The 20,120-nt window shown below is 40.8% G+C and overlaps 3 protein-coding genes across 8 annotated transcripts in view; all 3 read left to right on the top strand.

Moving 5' to 3' along the window:
- Positions 1–6,079, top strand: part of usp19 (ubiquitin specific peptidase 19) — a 28,970-nt gene extending 22,891 nt beyond the window's left edge. For 4 of the 6 annotated variants that reach the window (XM_036212966.1, XM_036212964.1, XM_036212967.1 and 1 more), the window contains exons 23-26: positions 602–754; positions 867–1,033; positions 1,116–1,291; positions 2,517–5,483. In XM_036212966.1, coding sequence (XP_036068859.1) covers positions 602–754; positions 867–1,033; positions 1,116–1,291; positions 2,517–2,789 — 769 coding nt within the window. In that variant the 3' untranslated portion in view covers positions 2,790–5,483. Of the gene's footprint in view, positions 1–601; positions 755–866; positions 1,034–1,115; positions 1,292–2,516; positions 5,484–5,559 lie in introns of those variants that run through there. The other 2 variants (XM_024292031.2, XM_024292027.2) reach the window with 1 other exon arrangement.
- Positions 6,080–7,288: 1,209 nt separating this feature from the next.
- si:dkey-32e6.3 lies at positions 7,289–15,151 on the top strand. Its single transcript, XM_024292025.2, has 6 exons — positions 7,289–7,690; positions 9,019–9,191; positions 10,771–10,989; positions 13,103–13,263; positions 13,344–13,476; positions 13,909–15,151. The coding sequence occupies exons 1-6, from the start codon at positions 7,438–7,440 to the stop codon at positions 14,083–14,085; spliced, it is 1,116 nt and encodes a 371-aa protein (XP_024147793.1). The 5' UTR covers positions 7,289–7,437; the 3' UTR covers positions 14,086–15,151.
- A 296-nt stretch (positions 15,152–15,447) lies between these two features.
- The window catches only part of LOC112158603 (kelch domain-containing protein 8B), a 200,920-nt gene continuing 196,247 nt past the window's right edge, over positions 15,448–20,120 (top strand). Inside the window, exon 1 of the mRNA XM_024292026.2 lies at positions 15,448–16,234. The gene's annotated coding sequence lies outside the window, so the exon portion shown is untranslated. The remainder of the gene's footprint in view (positions 16,235–20,120) is intronic.

Raw genomic sequence — 20,120 nt, 5'->3', positions numbered from 1 at the left:
GCCAGGTCAAATAAGAACTGTTGATCCTCATTTTGATGGGACGCTTATTGATGTGATTCATTGTTGTGGGACTTCTACCTTTCCACACTTCCAGCTGCCTTTTACATTTTCGTACTTGGTTTGTCATATGGAAAATGTGAATGTCAAAATGCTTGACTGGTTCCGTATCCTTTTGGCTTCAAGAATTTATTTTTGTTCAGTCAAACTTTTTTTTTAAAATCCACTAAAAATGACAATTCCCAAAGCCCCACCCCCTCACATTTAATATCATTTAAAAGCCTCAAACGTCCTCTGTTGATTTAGAAAGGAGATATTTCAGTAATCTTCAAAGGTTGGGAAATATTCAGGTTTAGGAATGATTCAAAGAGGACACATTGGTAGTCAGGAGGAAATTTATTTTGTAAGATCTTTTCAGGAAATGCATTTACGATTGTAATGGAAATGCTGTTTTATCAACAAATGTCTCCATGACCAACTGGAAATTTCTTTAGGGTGCAGAAAAAATTCTGGGCTCTTTAAGTAGAGGATGCTCATATTTTAGGTGTTGTTGGACAGATTTGTCTCTTCCTAAAGGGTTCATTTTGTTCCTCGTCTGCTTTAGGTACTGTCCCAAATGCCAGCAGCACCGTGAAGCTTCAAAGCAGCTGCTTCTGTGGCGTCTGCCCAACGTCCTGATCATCCAGCTCAAACGTTTCTCCTTCAGAAGCTTCATCTGGAGGGACAAGATCAACGACATGGTCGACTTCCCTGTCAGGTACCGCCCTGCCGAGCTCCCACACCTGTTTGTAATGAGTCCTGGATGTTGATGAGCTTCTGGCTCATTCCCACAGCGGTTTTCTCTAAGTGACACCAGTTTGTTTTTCCAGAAATTTAGATTTGAGCAAGTTCTGTATCGGCCAGAAGGACGACATGCAGCAGCCCCCCATCTACGACCTGTATGCCGTCATTAACCACTACGGAGGGATGATCGGAGGTCACTACACAGCTTACGCTCGACTGCCGAGCGACAAGAACAGCCAGCGCAGTGATGTTGGTGAGGCTGCGCTCTCTAAAGCGTCTCAGACTTGTTAATAAGCGGCACATTCTCACCTTTCCTCACCTCTGCGGTCCTACAGGCTGGCGGCTGTTTGATGACAGCACTGTGACCATGGTGGAGGAGAGCCAGGTGGTGACGCGGTACGCCTACGTCCTGTTCTACCGGCGCCGGAACTCCCCCGTGGAGCGGCCGCCACGCTTCCTCAGACCTGTTGGAGCCGATTCACCGTCTGCTGCGGGAGCCGCTGCCAGCCAGGTGAGGCCATGTGGCTGCAGTATGGGGTTAAAAATCCGTCTTTTTGAAACGTCTCCTCATCGGTCATAGTTTGAGGGGACTCTTCCCCTCGATCATAAGATTTGTTGAGGGGTATTTCATATTTACTTCTGTTGGGTTTAAAAGCAGGTCAAGACAATGAGCTATATGCACATTACTTCTATGTTTGCTCAGTCTTTTCCAGTTTGGAGAGTCGACAGTGGAACTGTGTCGTTTAATGAAAATCTTTGAAGTTTGCTAGATGTCTCCTGCAGATTCTTGAAGTTACAATAAATGAAATCTGGGTCCAGAAGGATGTCAGCTGGGCATGACTTGTGTTATTGGAGTATTCATGTCAGCCTCAGTAATGTACACAAACGTGTGTAGACTCGAACAACCTACAGCTGACATGCTGAGCGATATTTCATCATAATGAGACTGTCTTGAAAACCTCAACATTTCTAAAAATCAGTGTTTCCTCGTTATATTGCAGTTCACTTTTGGGGTTCTCACAGATTTGTGTTCATGTTTTTTCTGCAAAAATATACATTTGTACACAAGTCGCGGTCAGAACTGGAGGCATGCTTAGTTTGCTCTTCTTAGTCATCACAGTCTGTTTGGTTGTTCTACTTGTACATCAGGACAGGCGGCTTTAACACCAAAGCTCCAGAGTTTCTGTTTTTTAATTTACTGTAATTTTTTTATTGTTCACACGATAATTCCAGTAGATTCTGAAGGAGAAAAGCGGCTCATCTACTGGAATTATCGTGTGAACAATTGAAAAGTTACTATACGTTAAAGATTTTGTGTTAAAGCATAACCGGCAAAATGAACATTTATACTCGTCTGTTTTGGAGAAATCGACGATTGGCTAAAAGCGGAAGTAAGTCGGCGCTCTTATTTTAATCGTACACGTCTCACAGTTCTGTGCATAGAGCCCATTGGAGATCCTCAAAGCTCACTGGGAGAGTTTTCTTCTCCCACTCTGGATCTTCTCTCAAACAAAACATGTTGACTTCCTGGTTTTGCTCCTCGTTTCTGCTGGAACGTGTGCTGCTGCTTTTGCTCATGTCTTCTCCGTTTGTGCTGTAGTCGCTGACGGTCTTTGGACATTTTTTTCCAGCGTCTTCCGCTGGCTGAGACAATTGTTAGCGTTCACTTTGACATTTTAGCGTTTATTAGAGCAGGCCTTCTCCCAGAAGCTGACACCGGTTTCCGCCAATCGCAGGCCTCTCTAATATGGCGGGAACTGGAGGAGGAGGAAGAGGAGGGGCTTGACGAAGAGCCCCGCGGCCTGTTCCGCTCCGTGCTGAGGCGGCAAAGGAACAGAGCTGAGGACTCCCGGACGGAGGGCCCGGGGCGGCGGCAGCACAGGAAGCGGATGTCGGACCATCCCGACGACGACTGCGTGCGATATTTCCTTCTGGGCACGCTCGCCGCCGTGCTCGCCGTCTTCGTTAACCTGGTGTACCCTTTTCTTTTCAAGGCCAAGTGGAGCTGAGCACAAAGCTGTCTGGAGTTTGAAGATCTCACTTCTTGACAGCCTGCAGCTCTTCTAGCGTTAGCACAAAATCTGACTGAAGGAAGCTCATTATAAACATTTCTATTTTCAAATTAGTTCATAAGTCAATGAATTTACGCTCAAAATGTATTTGTTTATTATAAAAAAAAGTCACAAACATGTCCACTACACACACGTACACAGTGATGCTTGTGTGTGTGGTTAGTGGCACATCAGAAAAGCACAAGAGATGCAATATATAGTTCACCAGTGGTGGCGCTGCAGAGCCTAACGGCCTTAATTTACCTCTGGGTGTGTCTGAACCCCGAAACAAGTCCGTCCTCTTTTTGTTCTCATCAGGGGTCAAAGGGGAGGAGACAGCAGCGAGAAAAGCTGAATTTGACTCCGCCTCTATAACATAAACCACAAGTCGTTGAGTCAAATGTAGGAATGTAGACGATGAAAATTGTCTGGTACCTGCGTCATGCAAAACACCTCAACCCTTATGACCAGAGCTTTAGCTTCAGCGTTGACATTCTTTCAGTTACCTCCACGTTAAGTGTTGCTGTAAAGACGCTTTTTACACTAATCAGTAATCACATGCCGAAGGGTTACGACATTTCTGGTGTTAAAGGGTTAAAGTCCTTGACAACGTGAAATGTCACAAAAGGAAATAAAACCAGAAGTTTAGCGTAAGATCAGTTTTTAAGAGTTTTCTGTAAAAATGTAGCTTCTGCAGGAAACAATGAAAACATCTGGTTTATTTCAAGCATAGATTGGGGACAAAACAAAATAAAATCCTAGATTAATGGCATAAAAGTACATTTATTTGTTGGTTTATGTCTTTGGCTGTGAAAGATTTAATTTAAGTAAGTTTCATTTATATAACAAAGCATAAACACAAAAACTTCAGAAGGTAAGAATTTAAAAGACAAACCTTTGCAGGTTAAAAACATAGAAGATAAAACCTCACAAGCTGAGATGCATAAAAAACAAGAGCAAATACCACATAAAACAATCATTACAAGCCACATTAAAAACACATTCAGTTAAAATGCTTGGAAAAATAAAAGGCTTTTAAAAGAGTGAACAGAGAACGGAGAGAGAGGGAGCTCATTCCAGAACTCCAGAACTGTCAGCGATATAACACTCAGTCTTTGAACTAGTTTAAGTTTTCAACTCTTTATGCAATTAACTTCATTACAACGAATTCTGACGTAAAAAAATATTGTTAGAATCAGCTCATTTACGTTGATTGCTTCAACACTACACTTGTTGCAAATCAGTGCAAAGCTGCTCGTCTGATTGAATGACTGAAGATTTGTCGACTGTGGAGCTAAAGCTCCAGAAAGGACACTTCAATGCACCCACAGCTAAAATAAACTTTCAAAATGTTTGAATTCTAGCCTTTTTTTCAAGAAAGTGATCCTAGAAGAGAAATCCGATGGACTTTTATCTAGTTAAACTAAATGCTGGCCACCTCGTGGTCCTGCTGTTTACTCGTGTTTGCTGCTCCGCCCCTTTGTGATCCCTACCTGTTAAATTAAAAGCTTACATGTTGGCTGAAACATCACCATGTGTGGCTCAGAGAAAGTTCTCATCCAGCAGGAAGGAAGCGGTTTGTGTTTCCGGTTCCTGTTTGTCACGACCACTCTTTATTGTTTTGCCTTAAATCTGCATTTTCCGTCCAGCTGTCATCACCAGAGCTGCACACAAGCTCCAGATGTTTGCCTCTTAAAGATCCACTCCGATCATCCTCCAATCTGTTTTCAAATCATTCAGTGGTTTTTAATCATGATCAGGCTACATGGTTTCTGCAGTTCATTAGAACTTCACCTCTGATTTGTGGGCGGGACTGTTGGCGCAGAGCAACCCCGCCCCCCTTCCTCTCCCTGTTGTGGAACAGGGACCTTATAGCCCACCCAGCCTATTTCTTTACATCACAATTCCACTGTTTTTCTAATGACATTTAAATAAAGAAATACTCAGAAATGCAATTCTAACATTAATTTTCTTCATAAAAAGATGTTAAAAACACCAGAAACATCATCATGGGAGTGGGTCTTTAAGCATTTTAAAGCCATTATATGCAAACTGATGTTTTGAAGTTTTGTCGAGGAAATATAAACAATGACAAGTCTGTGTTTCTGATGAATTTGTTTCTGTATTTTTGTGTTTCATTGTAATGTTTTGTTTTTTTTCCTTTTTGAAATGAGATTTTATCCCCAGAATGATTCTTTTTCACAAGTTTAAAAGCTCGTCGATGTAATTTATTTCCGTTCAGATCATTTGTAAAGTCTTGGCTCTCGTGATGGATTGTCATGTGACCGTTTGGGATCTCAGGGAAATCTCTTCTGGTACAGAGGAAGTGTGAGCGGCCCGTCTTTGCCTTAAATGTGTCCAACAACAGAGAGCACTTGTGTGTTGTGTGACTCGTCTCTGACTTATGCAATGAAGTTTAAAGATGTAACCATAGCAGCAGAGAGGTTTGATGAAGAGAATGAAGCGGAGATGCTGCTAAACTGAAGGAGAACATGTATCATCTGTGCAATGTAAATACTTCTGTTGTGCTTTCATTTGTAGATGCACAAATACTGTATTTAAGAACAAATCTCTGGCAATAATTTCCGTCCACTTGAATGCTGCTTTCATATCTATAAAGAAGCAACAATAAAAGTTCTTTATGAGCTGAAAGTGTTTTTGTTCCTTTGATTTCCACTCTGCGTTCACGCCGCTCCTCATTGACTCTGAACGCTGCTTTGTTTTGCAGGCTCCCAGCCAATCCCTGTTCACCACAGACCTGGATCCCGAAGGCCCGCCCACTCTGACCCCCGAGGTGTCCTCTGACCTCTTCGCCTCTGAGTGCGCAGCGCCGTCGTACAGCAACATGGAGGAGGTGGATTAGTGACGGGAGTCCGCCGCGCACCTCGATGTTCGCTTTCACCCCCAGACCCGGACCGGACTGGTGAAGTGGTGGTCCTTCACAAGAGAACGTTTAAAAAGATTTAGTTTGTGTCTAAATATTTCTGTTGGTTTGGGTTTGTTCACTTATTTATGACAGAAGGAGAGGGGCGTCGATGCTCCTCCCTCCTGAACCCGTTTGGATGCATCAGTAGAAACTGAGACGTGCATGACCGCATGCTCATACACTCCTGTTGCTTCGTCTCCCCTCAGTCGCTGGCTTATCCTCCTCGTCTTGGTTTTTGTACATGAAGATGGGACACATCTGACCTCTGCTGTGGAAACTAGAGATGGTTAATATAAATAAAGACGATGTGTAGAATTGCTGACGAGTCTGTAATCAATTGTCCTCTTTTCTTACTCTGAAGGAAAAGGAAAATATGTAAATAAAACAAATGCAGACTGAAATTTGTCTTTTTATCGTTCTTGTTTTTAAAGGTTGAAGTGATTCATCACTGCACGTAAAGATCATTTCTGCTTGGTCAGAGAAGTATCTGAATCCTGATGCCACAAAACGTTCCTCCTGTCACTTTACATTCTGACCAAATCATTTAGAAACTCTAAGGAGTTTATTGAAAGTGATGCAAATATTTGACGAGATATGAGTCAAAATGAGTTTAATGCAAACTTACTTCCTTATCTGCCTGTCATTCAAGCTCTCGCTGTGGGAGATGAGCTCAGTCTCCCAGGAGAATCTCTGAGTATCATGAACCCAGACAGGAAAATGTCATTACTAATGTTTTGGAGAATATCAATAAGAGATTGCTTTTTTTTCTCCTCACAGGACGGCTGGACGCACTGGTACGACCAAGAATCTTTTTAGGTGCACCATTGAAAAATTCAGTCACATTTGGAACCAAATTGGTTGCACTTTAGAGCCCTGCATGAACTTATATGTTTGTGGGTTATGAAAACAATTTATGAAAAATGAGTTTAGATAATAAATAGCAAATTTGTGAAAATGATTAATTAATTTAAGTTATTTTCCTCCCATGTTGATCACAGTAAATGATTAAAAAGTCAAATAGACAAAATCAAATTAAAACAAAAATGTTATTCTGCAGTCAGTAAGGCAGGTTAATACAGGTTAATTCTCCTTGAATATTAAATAAGAAGTTAAAAACTGTTCATAATTCTGGTCTCTGAATACATTTTCACACATTTTGCATGTATATATTTCTAAATATTGTCTATCAATAAGCTTTTTGGGGGAGATAAAACATTTTATTATATACATTCGTATACCCCCCCCACCACCACCACCAAAAAAACCCAATTTACCTTTTTTAATATAATATAATATTAATTTTATTTTTTCCACTTTATTATTTGAATCCTGGCTGCACAATCACTACAGCAGAAGTGAGTTTTTAAAGTTATTATATTCACAGCATGCATCTTCATTCTGCTTACATCCTTGTGTCATTTTATAACATTTACCTTTCTATTATATTTCTTTGTGGCTAAATGTTTTGGAATGTGTTTCTGCTGAACCACTAGCGGTAATTACATGTTAGAGCTCTAGGTGTCGCTGTTTCACAACACAGAACAGAAGACGACGAAGAAGAAGAAGAAAAAGCGGAAGTTGACGGAAGTGTCGGTAAATTCCACCAGTATCAAGTTCTCAGACTAAACTCGTCAGTGGAAAACATCAGGCGTAAAGTTTTAATTTGGTCGCCCCGCTTCTATGGAGGACCTCCGGGAGAACAGCGACCCACGGGCGGACCCACGTAACGGGACTGACGGCTCCGGGCCGATGTCTCTGACAGACGATGTCCCGCGGGGGCTGCCGCTCGTGAATCCGCCTCGGGGGCGAAAGCTGGTGCTTCACGTCGACCTGAACAGCACCATCCTGGTGTCGGACGCTGTGACGGCCCAGGGGACGGTCGCTGCACTGGACTACTTCTTGACCACCGTCACCTGGGGGAAGATGAACAAAGGTAACCGTTAATGTTGACGGAGATTTCCCACTCAGGATTGAATTCTGTGGATGGAATGTTCCGGAAGTTGGAGGTGATGACGTCACACAACCAGCATTTCAACCATATCAGAAAATATAAACCTGCTGAGCAACAGGATCATATTTGTCATTTTTTACATTTTTAAACACACCAGGGCCATCTAACTCCACCTTAAGTTATTATATTTATTCATTTGTACATTTCACAAACACATACTTTTACTGGTAATTCAGCAGTAAACTCCGTTTTTCTGTAGTTTTGTTTTTGTTTTTCTTTAGTTTCATGCAGATTTTTCTGAAGTTCTTTTTCAAAACATTTTGATGCTGTCTTTTTGGTTCATTCACAGTTTCAGTTATCAGCGTTCACTCCAGGAAAAACACATTTCTATCATTCATTTTATTATTAAAGTATCCATTCATGGTTTTTTATCTCCATAATGAAGGATTTTGTATAAATTAATGTCGTGCAGACTTTACTTGTTTTATTTCTTGTAAAACTCTTCAAATATTTAGAAATAATTTTATTAAATGTGTGAATGTGGCTCATTTTGCACTTAAAAACTTGAATAAATGAATGAATGAATGAATGAATGAAATTGCTTATTTCAAGCAATCAGGTAATAATACATGAAATAACATATCACATAATAAATCACAAATTGATCGCTTGAAAGGAAGTGGAAGGAAGCGAATTTATATAATCTCACCCCGACTCTACCACACCATTTTCTCTACATGAATTATCATAATCCGGTTCAGGACTTAATATCAAATATTTATATTCCATGATCATAGATTCAGGTAATAAAACCCAGAACCGGAACTCCGGAAAAAGTTAAAACTTTGAACAAAAATCTAAACTAGTAACAATATTCCCACACAAGTCCATCATCAAGTTAATCCCATCAGAAAGCATCCTTTGATGTGTTTAAAGTGTGTTATTTTTGTACTTAATTACATAAACAATTCAAAGGTCAATCTAACACCAACTTAACATTTAAAAAATAAATGTCAATTTAAATAAACATTACAATTGTAAACTAAAGTTATGAATTGTGTTCTTCTGCTCACTTATGTTTCACTGACTGTATGTGAGAACTGGACTGACTGACTCTTCCCCTCCCCCACAATTTCAAACAGGAAGTACCTGTTGGTTCCATTAAGCCAAAAGTAAAGGAAGTAAACCGCTCTCTATGAATGACATCACTCTCTCACTCCAGTTCTCAGATACAGTCAGTGGTTTGGCATTTTTACATGAAGCTCCTCCCACTCTTCCTGCATCTGTAACCGTGTCCTCTTTGAGCGCAGGAAAGTGGGAGTGGCTCAGTGACGCCCCCTCCCTGCTGCCGCCCTGCAGCGACGCTGTGAGCTACTACAGCCAGTTTGGACGGACGCTGAGCTTCACCTCTGCAGCTGGGAAACGCTTCAGGGGGGTGTTGGACGAACATCTGCAGATGCTCCGCTGGCCTGAAGGCGTGAAGGTGAGCTGCTCGCCACGCTTTCTGATGGAGAGTTATTCCAGTTTCCTGAAGAGGCATGGCGCCCGCTCAGCTGTGACACCAGCTCCACTTCTAGAAACACTAGCAGAAAATTACAACACAACCATGACCTCTGACCTTCTTGATGTAATTACTGATGTTTCATTTCACTTCCCTTAAGTCTTTATCTAATAAATCTTTAATCCAAACACAAGGAGGATCCATTAAAGGCTCAGATACAAAAACATTTCCTTTAGATCTGAAATGTTATATACAATAAATATTTTTAAAAACTTCACTGCTATGAAAAACAAACAAGTGTATGCTTTTGGCTTATTCCCCTTATGCTATATTATGAGCCCAAGTAACCTAATGTAAGTTAATTCTGTGAAGGTGCTTCTAAACCTTTTTTACCTTTTTGTTAGTTTGCTAATTACAGTAATTTCCTCCCCAGTAAATGGAGTAGAGATCAGCTGTTGTTTTAGTTTTATAACTTGTTCACATTTGGCAGAACAGAACAAAATTCTGGATAAAATGTGACCTTTATTATTCAACAAACTAAATTTGTCAATAAATCAATCAAACAATTAATCAAGCTTTATTTATAAAAAGTGCTCTACAATTATATATAAAAAAAATACAACAAAGAGAAAAAAAAACCTGACTTGTCCAAAACATCCTCATGTGGAAACATAACTTCATAAATATCAGCTGCTGTGACGCCTAAAGTTTAACTCAATAAAACAGCTAAACGTCTGCAGCAGCTCGCAGGTCAGCTTTTCAAAACACAAGGAAACTTTGTCTTAGTTTTACTAACATTGCACATTAATTTAAATCATCCGTTCATGAAGGATGACGCTGTAATGTAGCAATGCTCAATGCATGAAACAATAAAGTTTTATTGAAAAAAGGTGTCAGTATTTATACGGGTGGGCGGGTCACTGTAGCAGTGCTGAATAAATGGACTCTTTGTAATAAATATTATAATAAATATTAGGGCTAAGCTGATAAAATTGATTAATCGATTTAAACTTAATTTATCAATAATCGATCCATAAAAGTAGAGATTGATCCAACGCATAAAGCTGAAGTCTGTTAGCTTGATGCTAACGTATATTGGGATTTCCCACAGGAACACTTTTAAATATATATATTTTAAAGTAACCATTTGTGGTCTAAAATACAGTTTTTCCCTCATACTGTCTTCTTCTTCTGTAAGAAGGTGTAATGTTATAGCGTGATCGCCACCTAGTGGCCAAACTGAAACGCCCTCCAGGAGATGAGGAACAATTGTTGGAGTTTCTCCTTTTGAGAATCCATGTTTATTTCACAATTATATTTTACAGTATGTGAACCGTATTAAATTAATATGAATATCTTCAAAACATAGATAGAATATTAATGTGTTTCTAAACAAATGTGTCTAATTGTTTTAACTGTGTTAACTTAAAACAGAATTGAATCAAATTGAATTAAGTGGATCATCTAAAATAATTGTTTTCAGTAATATTTAAATTCTGTATGAAAAGTGTGCATAAATAATACATTTTGTGTCCTAAAACATATTCGTTCTGAACTGCAGGAGGACAAAGAGTTGTCGATTCGAGGAGAAGACGGCCATCTCTACCACTGGATCCTGCCGTCCTTCTTCCAGCTGCTCAGAGATCTGACGCAGGAAGGCCAGGAGTTCGCCGTCGTCTTCCGCACGTTTGGAAGCGACCTCCCGCGCGTCCTGAGAGCCATGAACCGTGTGCTAACGGAGGGGTGTCACCCGCTCTTCCCCGACCTGCCGGAGCTGAAGGTGAGGAGGGATGTCTCCCCAACATAACCCTTTAACGCCGCCGGCGACGCCTGTAACACTGAAGCTCCTGTAAAGCTTCAGTGTTACAGGGTTCACTTGAGGCTCGTTTTGGTCCTCAGTTCCAGCTTCCTCTGTTTGATTCAAACTCACACGTTTGTGGTTTGATTAAATGTCGGCTCGTTTTCCAAATGTTCACACCCAAAACTTTTCTGTTTGGTGGAAATTTTAGGAATAAAATGAGATTTTTTTACAATCAAAGCAAATCAAATATTCAGAGCATTAGTGTAGAACCAGTGCACAAATTCAATAAAATCAATTTTATTATTGTTATTTTATTATTTTGGTTTTATTAAAACACTGTTAAGGTTAATTAAAGAATGGATTGAACTTTACAACATTTTGAAAACATTTATCAGCAGCTTAGCATCTTAACCATCATTAGCTTTAAACTAACTAAAAATAACGACAATTGAGACGGGACTGAAGGTACCACCCCCATTGATTTTGATTGGTCCTTCATGTTAGCCCCCCCCCAAAGCGCCACAACAGGGCCAAAAGTTTTGAAACTCAAATTTTCAGATTTGAAAACCAAAAAAACAGATTTGAAAGTGACAAAAATATTTGAAACTAAAAAAATGTAAAATTGAAATTTTGAGTTTTTAAAACCTAAAAAAACAGAAAATTTGAAACTGAAAATACAAGTTTATCTTAGAATAGCAAAAAGTTTTGGACATTTTAAATTTTTTTGGCCTAAAAAAAACCCTAACCCAATATTTTTTTCAATTTGATTAATTTGGGTTTCAAATAATTCATCTTCTTGTCCGCGGGGGTGCCGGAGCCTATCCCGGCTGCTGATGGGTGAAGGCGGGGTACACCCTGGACAGGTCGCCAGTCTGTCACAGGGCCTCAATCACACACACATCCACTCTCACATTCACACCTAGGGGAAATTTAGAGTCACCAATGAACCTATGAAGCATGTTTTTGGACGGTGGGAGGAAGCCGGAGTCCCCGGTGAAAACCCACGCATGCACGGGGAGAACATGCAAACTCCACACAGAAAGGTCCCCAGTTGGTATTTCTTTTTCAAATCCCCCAGCCGGGATTTGAACCGGGGCCTTCTTCCTGTGAGGCAAGAGCGCTAACCACTGCGCCACCGTGCAGCCCTTTCAAATAATATTGGCCTCAATTTAGCTCCACAGACACGCCGGTCGTCCTTCATCAGGACAACCCTGAGGACGTCCAGGAGAAATCCCAGTGAGCAGTTTCTGCAGAGCATGAAGAGGATCGTATGAAAATGTGGTCCTTCAGTAACGTTCAAAACCATCAAATTAGATTCTCAGTGGCACAAAAAACCTTTTGAGAAACATGTCTTCATGTCTATGGTCTACCACCCATTCTGGAAAGCAAGATAAAACTTAGAAAGTTGGATTAATGCTGGATTGGAAGTAAATCAAATTTTCCAAGAATTAAAAAAAAAGTCAAACCTGAATTTGAAGGCTGAAAAACGTTAACATTTGTGTAAAATAATGACTTTTAAACAGTTTTTATTTGCACTGATCAGTGATGCCATTAAAACATCTTTGAATACATCCAAGAGCTTAAAAGATCCTTCAGTTCTCCTCCAGATGGAGACATCGGAGCAGATTGAGGCTCAGGAGGTCAGTCAGTCACTGAAACGTTGTTTCTGTCCGCTCCATTTGTCTTGACGGTTCGGTTCTGGTGTTTTCAGGGGTGACGCTCTTCCACAGCAGGAGGGTTTCCTCATGCAGGAAGTTGAAGTGAAAACACACATTTGCATGTTTGACAGACGGCGGCCTCTTAATTACTGAAAAGTTGTCAGCAAGAGGAGAAAAGTGATCAGAGGAGAGGTTGGAGCTGCTGATGTTTTTGGTTCATTAAGGTCTAAGTGGAGAGACGATGTTTTAAAAGGATCTATTTCAACTTTAGCCTAAAATTTTTCCTCAACTAATGTCTGATCACAGCATGAACGCTGAGATGTTCCATCCTCTCCTTTGCACGGCCAAAGGAGAGCTGGCAACTTTCAAAGTAAACCTCCAGCGGACAGCTTTTATTGTGAAAGGTACTGACTCTCCTCCGGTTCTTCTCTCAGCTGAACGTCGACATGAATCCAGGAAAGATCCGCTGCAACAAGAAAGGGGTCGTCCTGACCCGTGCCGACCAGAACTGGTCCACTCGTGACGGAGAGAGGAGCCTGTACCAGTACCTGAGCTCCCTGGAGGGCCTGGGGGGGTTTCGGGACGACTATGATTGGTACGCTCCAAAAACAGCAGCGACTGAGCGAAGAAGAGGACCTCTCTAAACTCTGTAGGGTTTTTTTTTCCTTTTTCCAGGTGGGTGGCAAACACCTACTCCAGCCTGGGGGGGAAACCGCTGTGGATCGACCCATTTGACCAGCAGGTTCAGCACATCTTCATCGATGATAACATCCGGCAGAACGATGAAGATTCAGTGGTGAACTCAAAGGTACGAGCGCTTCTTCTGAAGGACAGAGAGGATCTGATTCTTCACAGCCTTTTGTTCAGAATAAAAAAATAATAATGAAGCGACACAATTTTAAACCTGATTAAAAGACCACTGGTCTAAAAAAGATCAAAAGATGATTAGGAGCAATTATGATGTCAAGATGATGACATCTATCCTTCATATCTCTGTCATTTTAATTTATTTTTACTGCCGAACTGCTTAAATAAAAGAATAAATGAATGGATCAATATACCGACCCTCCCTCACTCTGAAAACCTTCTTCCCTCCAGCCTTAAATCAAAGACTGTTTCCATCTTCACAGAAGCTCTTTGGCTCAAAAAAACAGAGATTAAAATGCTACCAAAGTGATTCCAGTCGATCACAAAGATCAGATTAATGATTCAGATTGTGTCTGATTTCCCTGTTCTGCAGGTCTTCTTGGACCCCAGCGGTTCTGAAACCCGCACAGCCTTCACCTCTGAGCTGTACGACATCACGCTGGTCCAGAACGACCTCCTCCGGGCCATTTCTGACCACGGCTACTTCACTCAGCGCGTCCACATCTGCATGGAAAACTACGCCCAGAACCTTCAGCAGGGGGCGAGCTAGGACCGCAGGGTGGAGCTGCTGTCCAGATTACAGCAACAAAACCACTGAATGTAGAGAAGGGAAGAATTGTACAGGTCAAGCCAAACTTTTGCACATTTCCACTGACTGAGCCGTGGGGCGGCGAGGTTCCGTACTGTTTTAAAGGATTTGCACAAACCTGGTTTGCATAGCAGAAACCACTTCCTAGTTTTTTTGGTTTTCAGTTATGTGCTTTAAAAGCCAAAAAAAAGCTTGAATAATTCCTGCAGTGGAGTGAGACTTTGTGTCAGGAATGCTGAGCTCTAAAAGTAAAAAAACAAAACCTATTTGATGCAAAACGCGTCAGATTCTGCTGTCAGGGGGTTTTATGATTAGCTTTAGTTTTTCAAATCTATTTTTCTGAAAGCACTTTGTTTGAGATACTGAAAAGTTTGAATTTGTGTGAACATTTTTTAAGCTTTTTATTTATTTTTAGGCTTTAAGAAAAATGCATTTACATTGACAATATAAAAAAATAAGGATGAATTATTTAAAAAAGTAAAGCTAAAAAGTGTTTTACTGTAGATGAAAATTTTATGTAAAAGTGAATGTAATTTACTGTCTGATTCCATTGAAAGTTTTGTCGACCTTTCTTGCACTGCTTTGCTTTTTTAAGCAACATATAAAGAAAAACTAAAAGAGAACCAGAAAATAATATTGCCATAAACCTAAACTTTGAAATGTGCTTTGTTTCTGAAACAGGTTTAAAATCTGTCTAAAATGCTAAAATACATCAAACCACTTTGGCTCTGAATTCACCTTCATTTAGCATTTGCATGAAAGCAAAAACATCAGGGAACCTTTCTTATAACAGCTGGAAATGAATTCAATGGGTTCATAGTTTTAGTGTAAATCAAAGTTTTGGGGTTGAAATGCTGCAGGAAGATGCAGTTGATGTTGCTGAATGTGCATTTAAGGGTGAAGCTTGTAAATGAAGGAATCTTGTTTTTTTCCTGATGTTACTGATGTACAAATACAACAATTCTGTGCTTTTTTTGGTTTTTCTGAAGATCAGAAAATGTCAATAAAAAGTCAAAAGTTGAAGGAATTTGTAGCCTTTGTGAATAAATAGAGCTTGTTTTTTAATACACTTAAAATATGGAAATTCACAGTATATTTATGATCGTTTTATCAGAACATTTGATTTAAATTCTTTAAAAAATATCACTTGTAAACTTAAAAACAATTTAGACAAAATGTGTAAATACTCTATATTTGTTATTTTTTGCAGCCTTTTTTTATTCGTAATTTTTTGTATTATTATTCATTCATTCATTCTTTAGGCTTTTAGCGTAAAATCGTTCGTGCGTTTGTCGTCACGCGCTCTCTCCCCGCACGGGGGCAGCAGAGCAACACTCAGACCCCCCTCTCTCCGCATCCTCCCCCTCAGGTGAGTCTGGACTTACCTGTCAAGTTGTAAGCGAGCCGCAGAGACACGCGCCAGGCAGCTACAGCAGCGCGCGGGGGGAGAGACACGCGGCCAAACGCACGCGGGATTTGTTTTCGTGGCTGCGTAAAAGGCGCGCTGGTGAGGGGAAGGAAAGAGGTTCACACCGGGGGAGAGAGACTGCAATTCAGCACGAGGAGCAGGAGGGATGCGACATGCCCCCCCAGCTTTAAAAAGAGAGTCCCTCCCCACTGGCTCTCTCTCTGGCGCGCGCGCATGAAGGTAAGCGCCATGCAGCCAAACTTCTCCTTCACGGCTGGTCTCGAGTCTCCAGGCGACGCAGAGGAGTGAGAACTCCGGCTTTAAGAGACCCTGCTCCTCAGGGAGGCGCGGACACCTCCAGGAAAACATCTCAAACGTGTTTTTTTTTTCTCGGTGGGGGGGTCTGTTCATGGCAGTCGCGCGCCCTCTGCCTCGGGTGCTGCGCCCTTTGCTGGCGCGCAAAGCCTCGTGCCCCCACAGACGAAGCCGCCCAGCTGTTCGGACTCTGCAAGAGGATCTGCAATCTGCTGTCAACATCTGGAGTTAGTTCTGCTCTTACAGCAACTTCTACTGGTCCTCCTCTTCCTCCTCCTCATCATCACCTCTCCAGGATTATTCCAGCATCTGGTTCCGTTGGTTCCATCTCTGTGCTCCTCATCAGCTGGATGGATGGATGAAGATCAGTGAGGAAGCAGCTGGCAGGTCTGTGATCATTTCATGGAAATGCATGTATTCTCCCACAATCAGGCTCAGCTGTCAGAGGAAGATGAGGAGAGGTGAAATCAGAAACAGCTGAGGCGCTAAACTAAACAGCTCCTGGAGTTCAGATTGGAGGATGGAGCTCTCAGGAGAAGCGCTCCTCATGAAGCTCCTGACAGAGGCGGAAGTGGGGTTTGGATGGGGCTGGTTCCCAGGTGGACGACCACTGCTGGAGTGTCTGTTTGACTGAAGCATCAAAACCAGTCCACTCCTGCTGTGATCTGCTGTGATCTGCTGAATCTTCACGTTCTCCTCCACTATGATCACTCAGTCTGCAGCTGAGGAGATCCAAACATTCCTGCTGTCATTGAAGTTTGGAAACTTTCTGGGTCGGTTCAGTTGTTCGTTTGGCTGGTGGTGATCTTCTCTTTATGTTTACATTCATGGTTCTGTGATATTAGAGCTGCCACAAACAATGATTTCATAGTCGACTAATCACCGACTATTTTTGAGATTAGTCGACTATTCAGATCATGCATAAACTGGATGTAAAACACACATCTTAATCATAGCTTTAAACTAACAAAAAATAAATGATTTGAATATATTTATATTAATCTGATCCAGTTCACATACTGTAAATGTATCAGTGAAATAATGAGATTTTTAATATCATCCAGTGTTACATGGATTCTCTAAAGGAGAAGTTCTAACTAAAATGTTCAGATCATTAACATTGGAAACATTGTTCTGCTTCTCCTGGAGGACGTTTCAGTTTGGCCACTAGGTGGTGATCGCACTACAACATTACACCTCATTCCCGAAGAAGAACAAAGTATAAGCACAAAAATGTGTTTTAGACCACAAATGGTTACTTTAAAAATATTTCCTTTAAAGAGTTTGGGAAATGTTATAAAGATGTTCTTTTAGTCGGAAATTTATGTTTAGGGCAACAACAGTCTATTTTTAGATAAATAGAAATTAATTCTTGCAGTGACAAGTTTTGTTTGACCTTAACCTGTGGGGCGCTAATGGGCTAGCACCAAAGAGCAGAGGTGGGGACTCGAGTCACATGACTTGGACTCGAGTCAGACTCGAGTCATGAATTTGACGACTTTAGACTCGACTTGGACTTTCCTACCTCTGACTCGTGACTTGACTCGGACTTTGATATACATAACTTGTGACTTGACTCGGACTTCAGCCCTCTGACTCGGAAAGACTTGCTATTTTTCCCCCAAATCCACGGATTATAAAGTATATCTGTCTGTCTTTGTTTACATCCGTGTGTCGGCCCAACATCCAATCAAATTAGGGCCACGTTTGATTGATGTGACAGTCCAACCAATCAAATTGCAGAAAAACATAGTCCCGCCTCCCTTTAAAAGCGCGAGTTCCTGTTTGCCGGTGTTTTTAGTTCTAGCATAAAAGTTTAGAGATCGTCAACAACAAACGGTTTGCAGTTCGGAGAACATGTGGATATAAGGATTACTCACAGAGATTCAACATCAACCAACTTCATCTGACTGTAGGAGCAGCAAAATCAAGTAAGTTCTGAGTGAAAGCTGGCGCTAGCTTAGCGGCTAACCGCTAGCTGCTGTTAAATGAATGAGACTGTAAACTCTGTTAGCGGTACACTGTGACACCGTGCAGCTCGGTATAGTCACAGTGACAACAGGTGATTCTGACATTTCCACCACTCAGATCTTTACCTGGATCTGGGCGGGACGCGAGTGATCATAGCGGGACAGCAGGGCTGCTGGGGACCCGAGCTCGGTTGTTTCCTGATAGAAATCCAGCAAACGTATCATAGAATTCACAGAGATGCTGCATAGGGTTTTTTCTTTCCCCTATTTTTCGGTTTGCCACTTTTGCTGCTTTATGCTTTGTGGTGTGTTTTAGTAAAAAGTCATCCTCTTTCTCTGGGGGTCACATTCCCTCTTGAATATTTGCTGTTCCTTCCTTTTTCATTGACAAAATATGTGCATTTACTGCTTTAAGTGTTTTCAGTTTGCATGTCTTTATTTTAGTGTTTCACCTGCTATCACGAGATGTGTACTTCTGATTAAAAAAGATGTGTCCACCATGAATACAGTTTATTTGATTCTCATGAATTTAATCATGAATATACTCATAATCTCTGTATTCAGAGTATTTCCTGTTCAAGTACAGCGTGAACAAAGTCATATTTTGTCAGATTTTTTTTCCAGCACAAAAGCTTGGTGCACCGACCTTCGACTACATTGCATTTAACAGCACTTTTACATGGTCCCTTTCCTTTGTATTTGCTGTGGATATCTGCATCAAGACTTGAAAATGATTAACTTACAAACTGATAAACATAAAGCTCTTTCTTTGAAACACAATTCTACAATAATGACAAACGACTACATTTATATAGTATATAAAAATGAATAAATGCGCAGTTTGAAAAAGCTTAAATTTGTGACAACAAGTGAAATGGGTGGAGCCTAAGTCTCCCTGCTCTGCTCCATTCTGAAGCATCCACTTGTAGACCAACAGATCCATGAACGTCTTTGTTTTCCTGGTCAGATGGAATCTGGATCAGAACTGTTCGTCTGCATACAAATGATATTGCTCATCATCTTTGTTGCAAGCTAATGTTAGCTTGGGGGTGTGAGGGTCTGTAAGCTAGCGGGAGAGCGAGTAAACAAAGATTTCATGAGATATCAGCGTTAGGTTTACTTCACACCAACAGCCCCGCCCACAACTAAGAGGTGAATTTCTAATGAGCTCCTGTCGCTCTGCAGAAACTATGACCTAGAAAATGGCAAGTTTTTAGATTTTGTCTAAAACAACAGAATCATAATGAAAAGAACTTTAAAACAGATCAAATATAGTTTAAAATACTTCACAGAGCTAAAGCTTAAAAAAAACACGTTAAAAAGAAACATTTAAATGCTTTGTGATCAGTAAAGAGCCATTCATTTTATTTATTTTTTTCTGATTTTCTCTTGTTTTTTGAAACATTTTCTTTTTCATTTTTTTAGAATCATTTTGGTTTGTGGATTTTTTTTCTAAAACTTTGTTTTTTTATTATTCGATTTTCATTTTTATTATCATTGAGATCTTTCTAAGGTTTTGCGGTGATTAATTTATGTATGTGATCTAAGTTATGCTTTTGTACAGCTCTTCAAAATAAATAATCTTAACCTCTCAACATCATCCGTATCTTCTAATATAGAATATATGATTTTCTTCACTTGCTTTAAATGAAAAGTAATCTGCCAATAAACTAGTAGAATTTGTCGTAGTAAGATTTATTAAAATAAGTTATGTCCTGCTCTCTTAAAGCTAAATTTAACATTTAACCCTTTAACACCTGAGGCGTCGCCAATGACGCTTAAACACAAAATCATTAACGTACTATAACTCTTCAACCGGTAACACGATCAATGTGATTCCAGTAGATTCTGAAGGAGCAAAGCGACGCTGCCGCAGGAGCAAAAGTCGCTGATTGGGTTTTATGCGGTTCTGGTGCCAAAGCCGCTCTTTGGTTTTGGTTTCGGTTCCTAATTGGTTTCAGTTTTGGTACTTTGCTCCCCGCCCCGCGCTCCCTATGGAGAGAGAAGAGCTGATCTACAACTAGAATCTCAACAACCGTCCAGACTGCAGCTCGCTTCAACTGTCGGTACCTGTCAGCTGATGGAGGAGTCCCACAAACCAACCAGACTCTCAAGGACCCCTTCTTAAGATGAATGGTGACCCTGACTTTGGTGTACATCAACATATTCAAGGATTTCTACCAGCAGTGGAGGTTGGAGTTAACCCAAACACAACTGATCAGAAGTAAAACTTATGTTTGTGATGACTTGGTTTGGGTCTATTCCGGTGACCTTCCTGGCAGAACCCTCTGCATTTACCCGGA

This window comes from Oryzias melastigma, linkage group LG7, assembly GCF_002922805.2.
Source record: "Oryzias melastigma strain HK-1 linkage group LG7, ASM292280v2, whole genome shotgun sequence".
Lineage (NCBI taxonomy): Eukaryota > Metazoa > Chordata > Actinopteri > Beloniformes > Adrianichthyidae > Oryzias > Oryzias melastigma.
Note: the sequence above shows the minus strand (reverse complement) of the source record. Positions and strands in the feature narration are given on the sequence as shown.

Bases quoted from the DNA above. Each gene is read 5' to 3' on its own strand.
- si:dkey-32e6.3 (XM_024292025.2), top strand. From the start codon at position 7,438: ATGGAGGACCTCCGGGAGAACAGCGACCCACGGGCGGACCCACGTAAC. The intron at 13,264-13,343 runs GTACGCTCCAAA...TCCTTTTTCCAG, and splicing joins TTTCGGGACGACTATGATTG to GTGGGTGGCAAACACCTACT. The intron at 13,477-13,908 runs GTACGAGCGCTT...CCTGTTCTGCAG, and splicing joins ATTCAGTGGTGAACTCAAAG to GTCTTCTTGGACCCCAGCGG.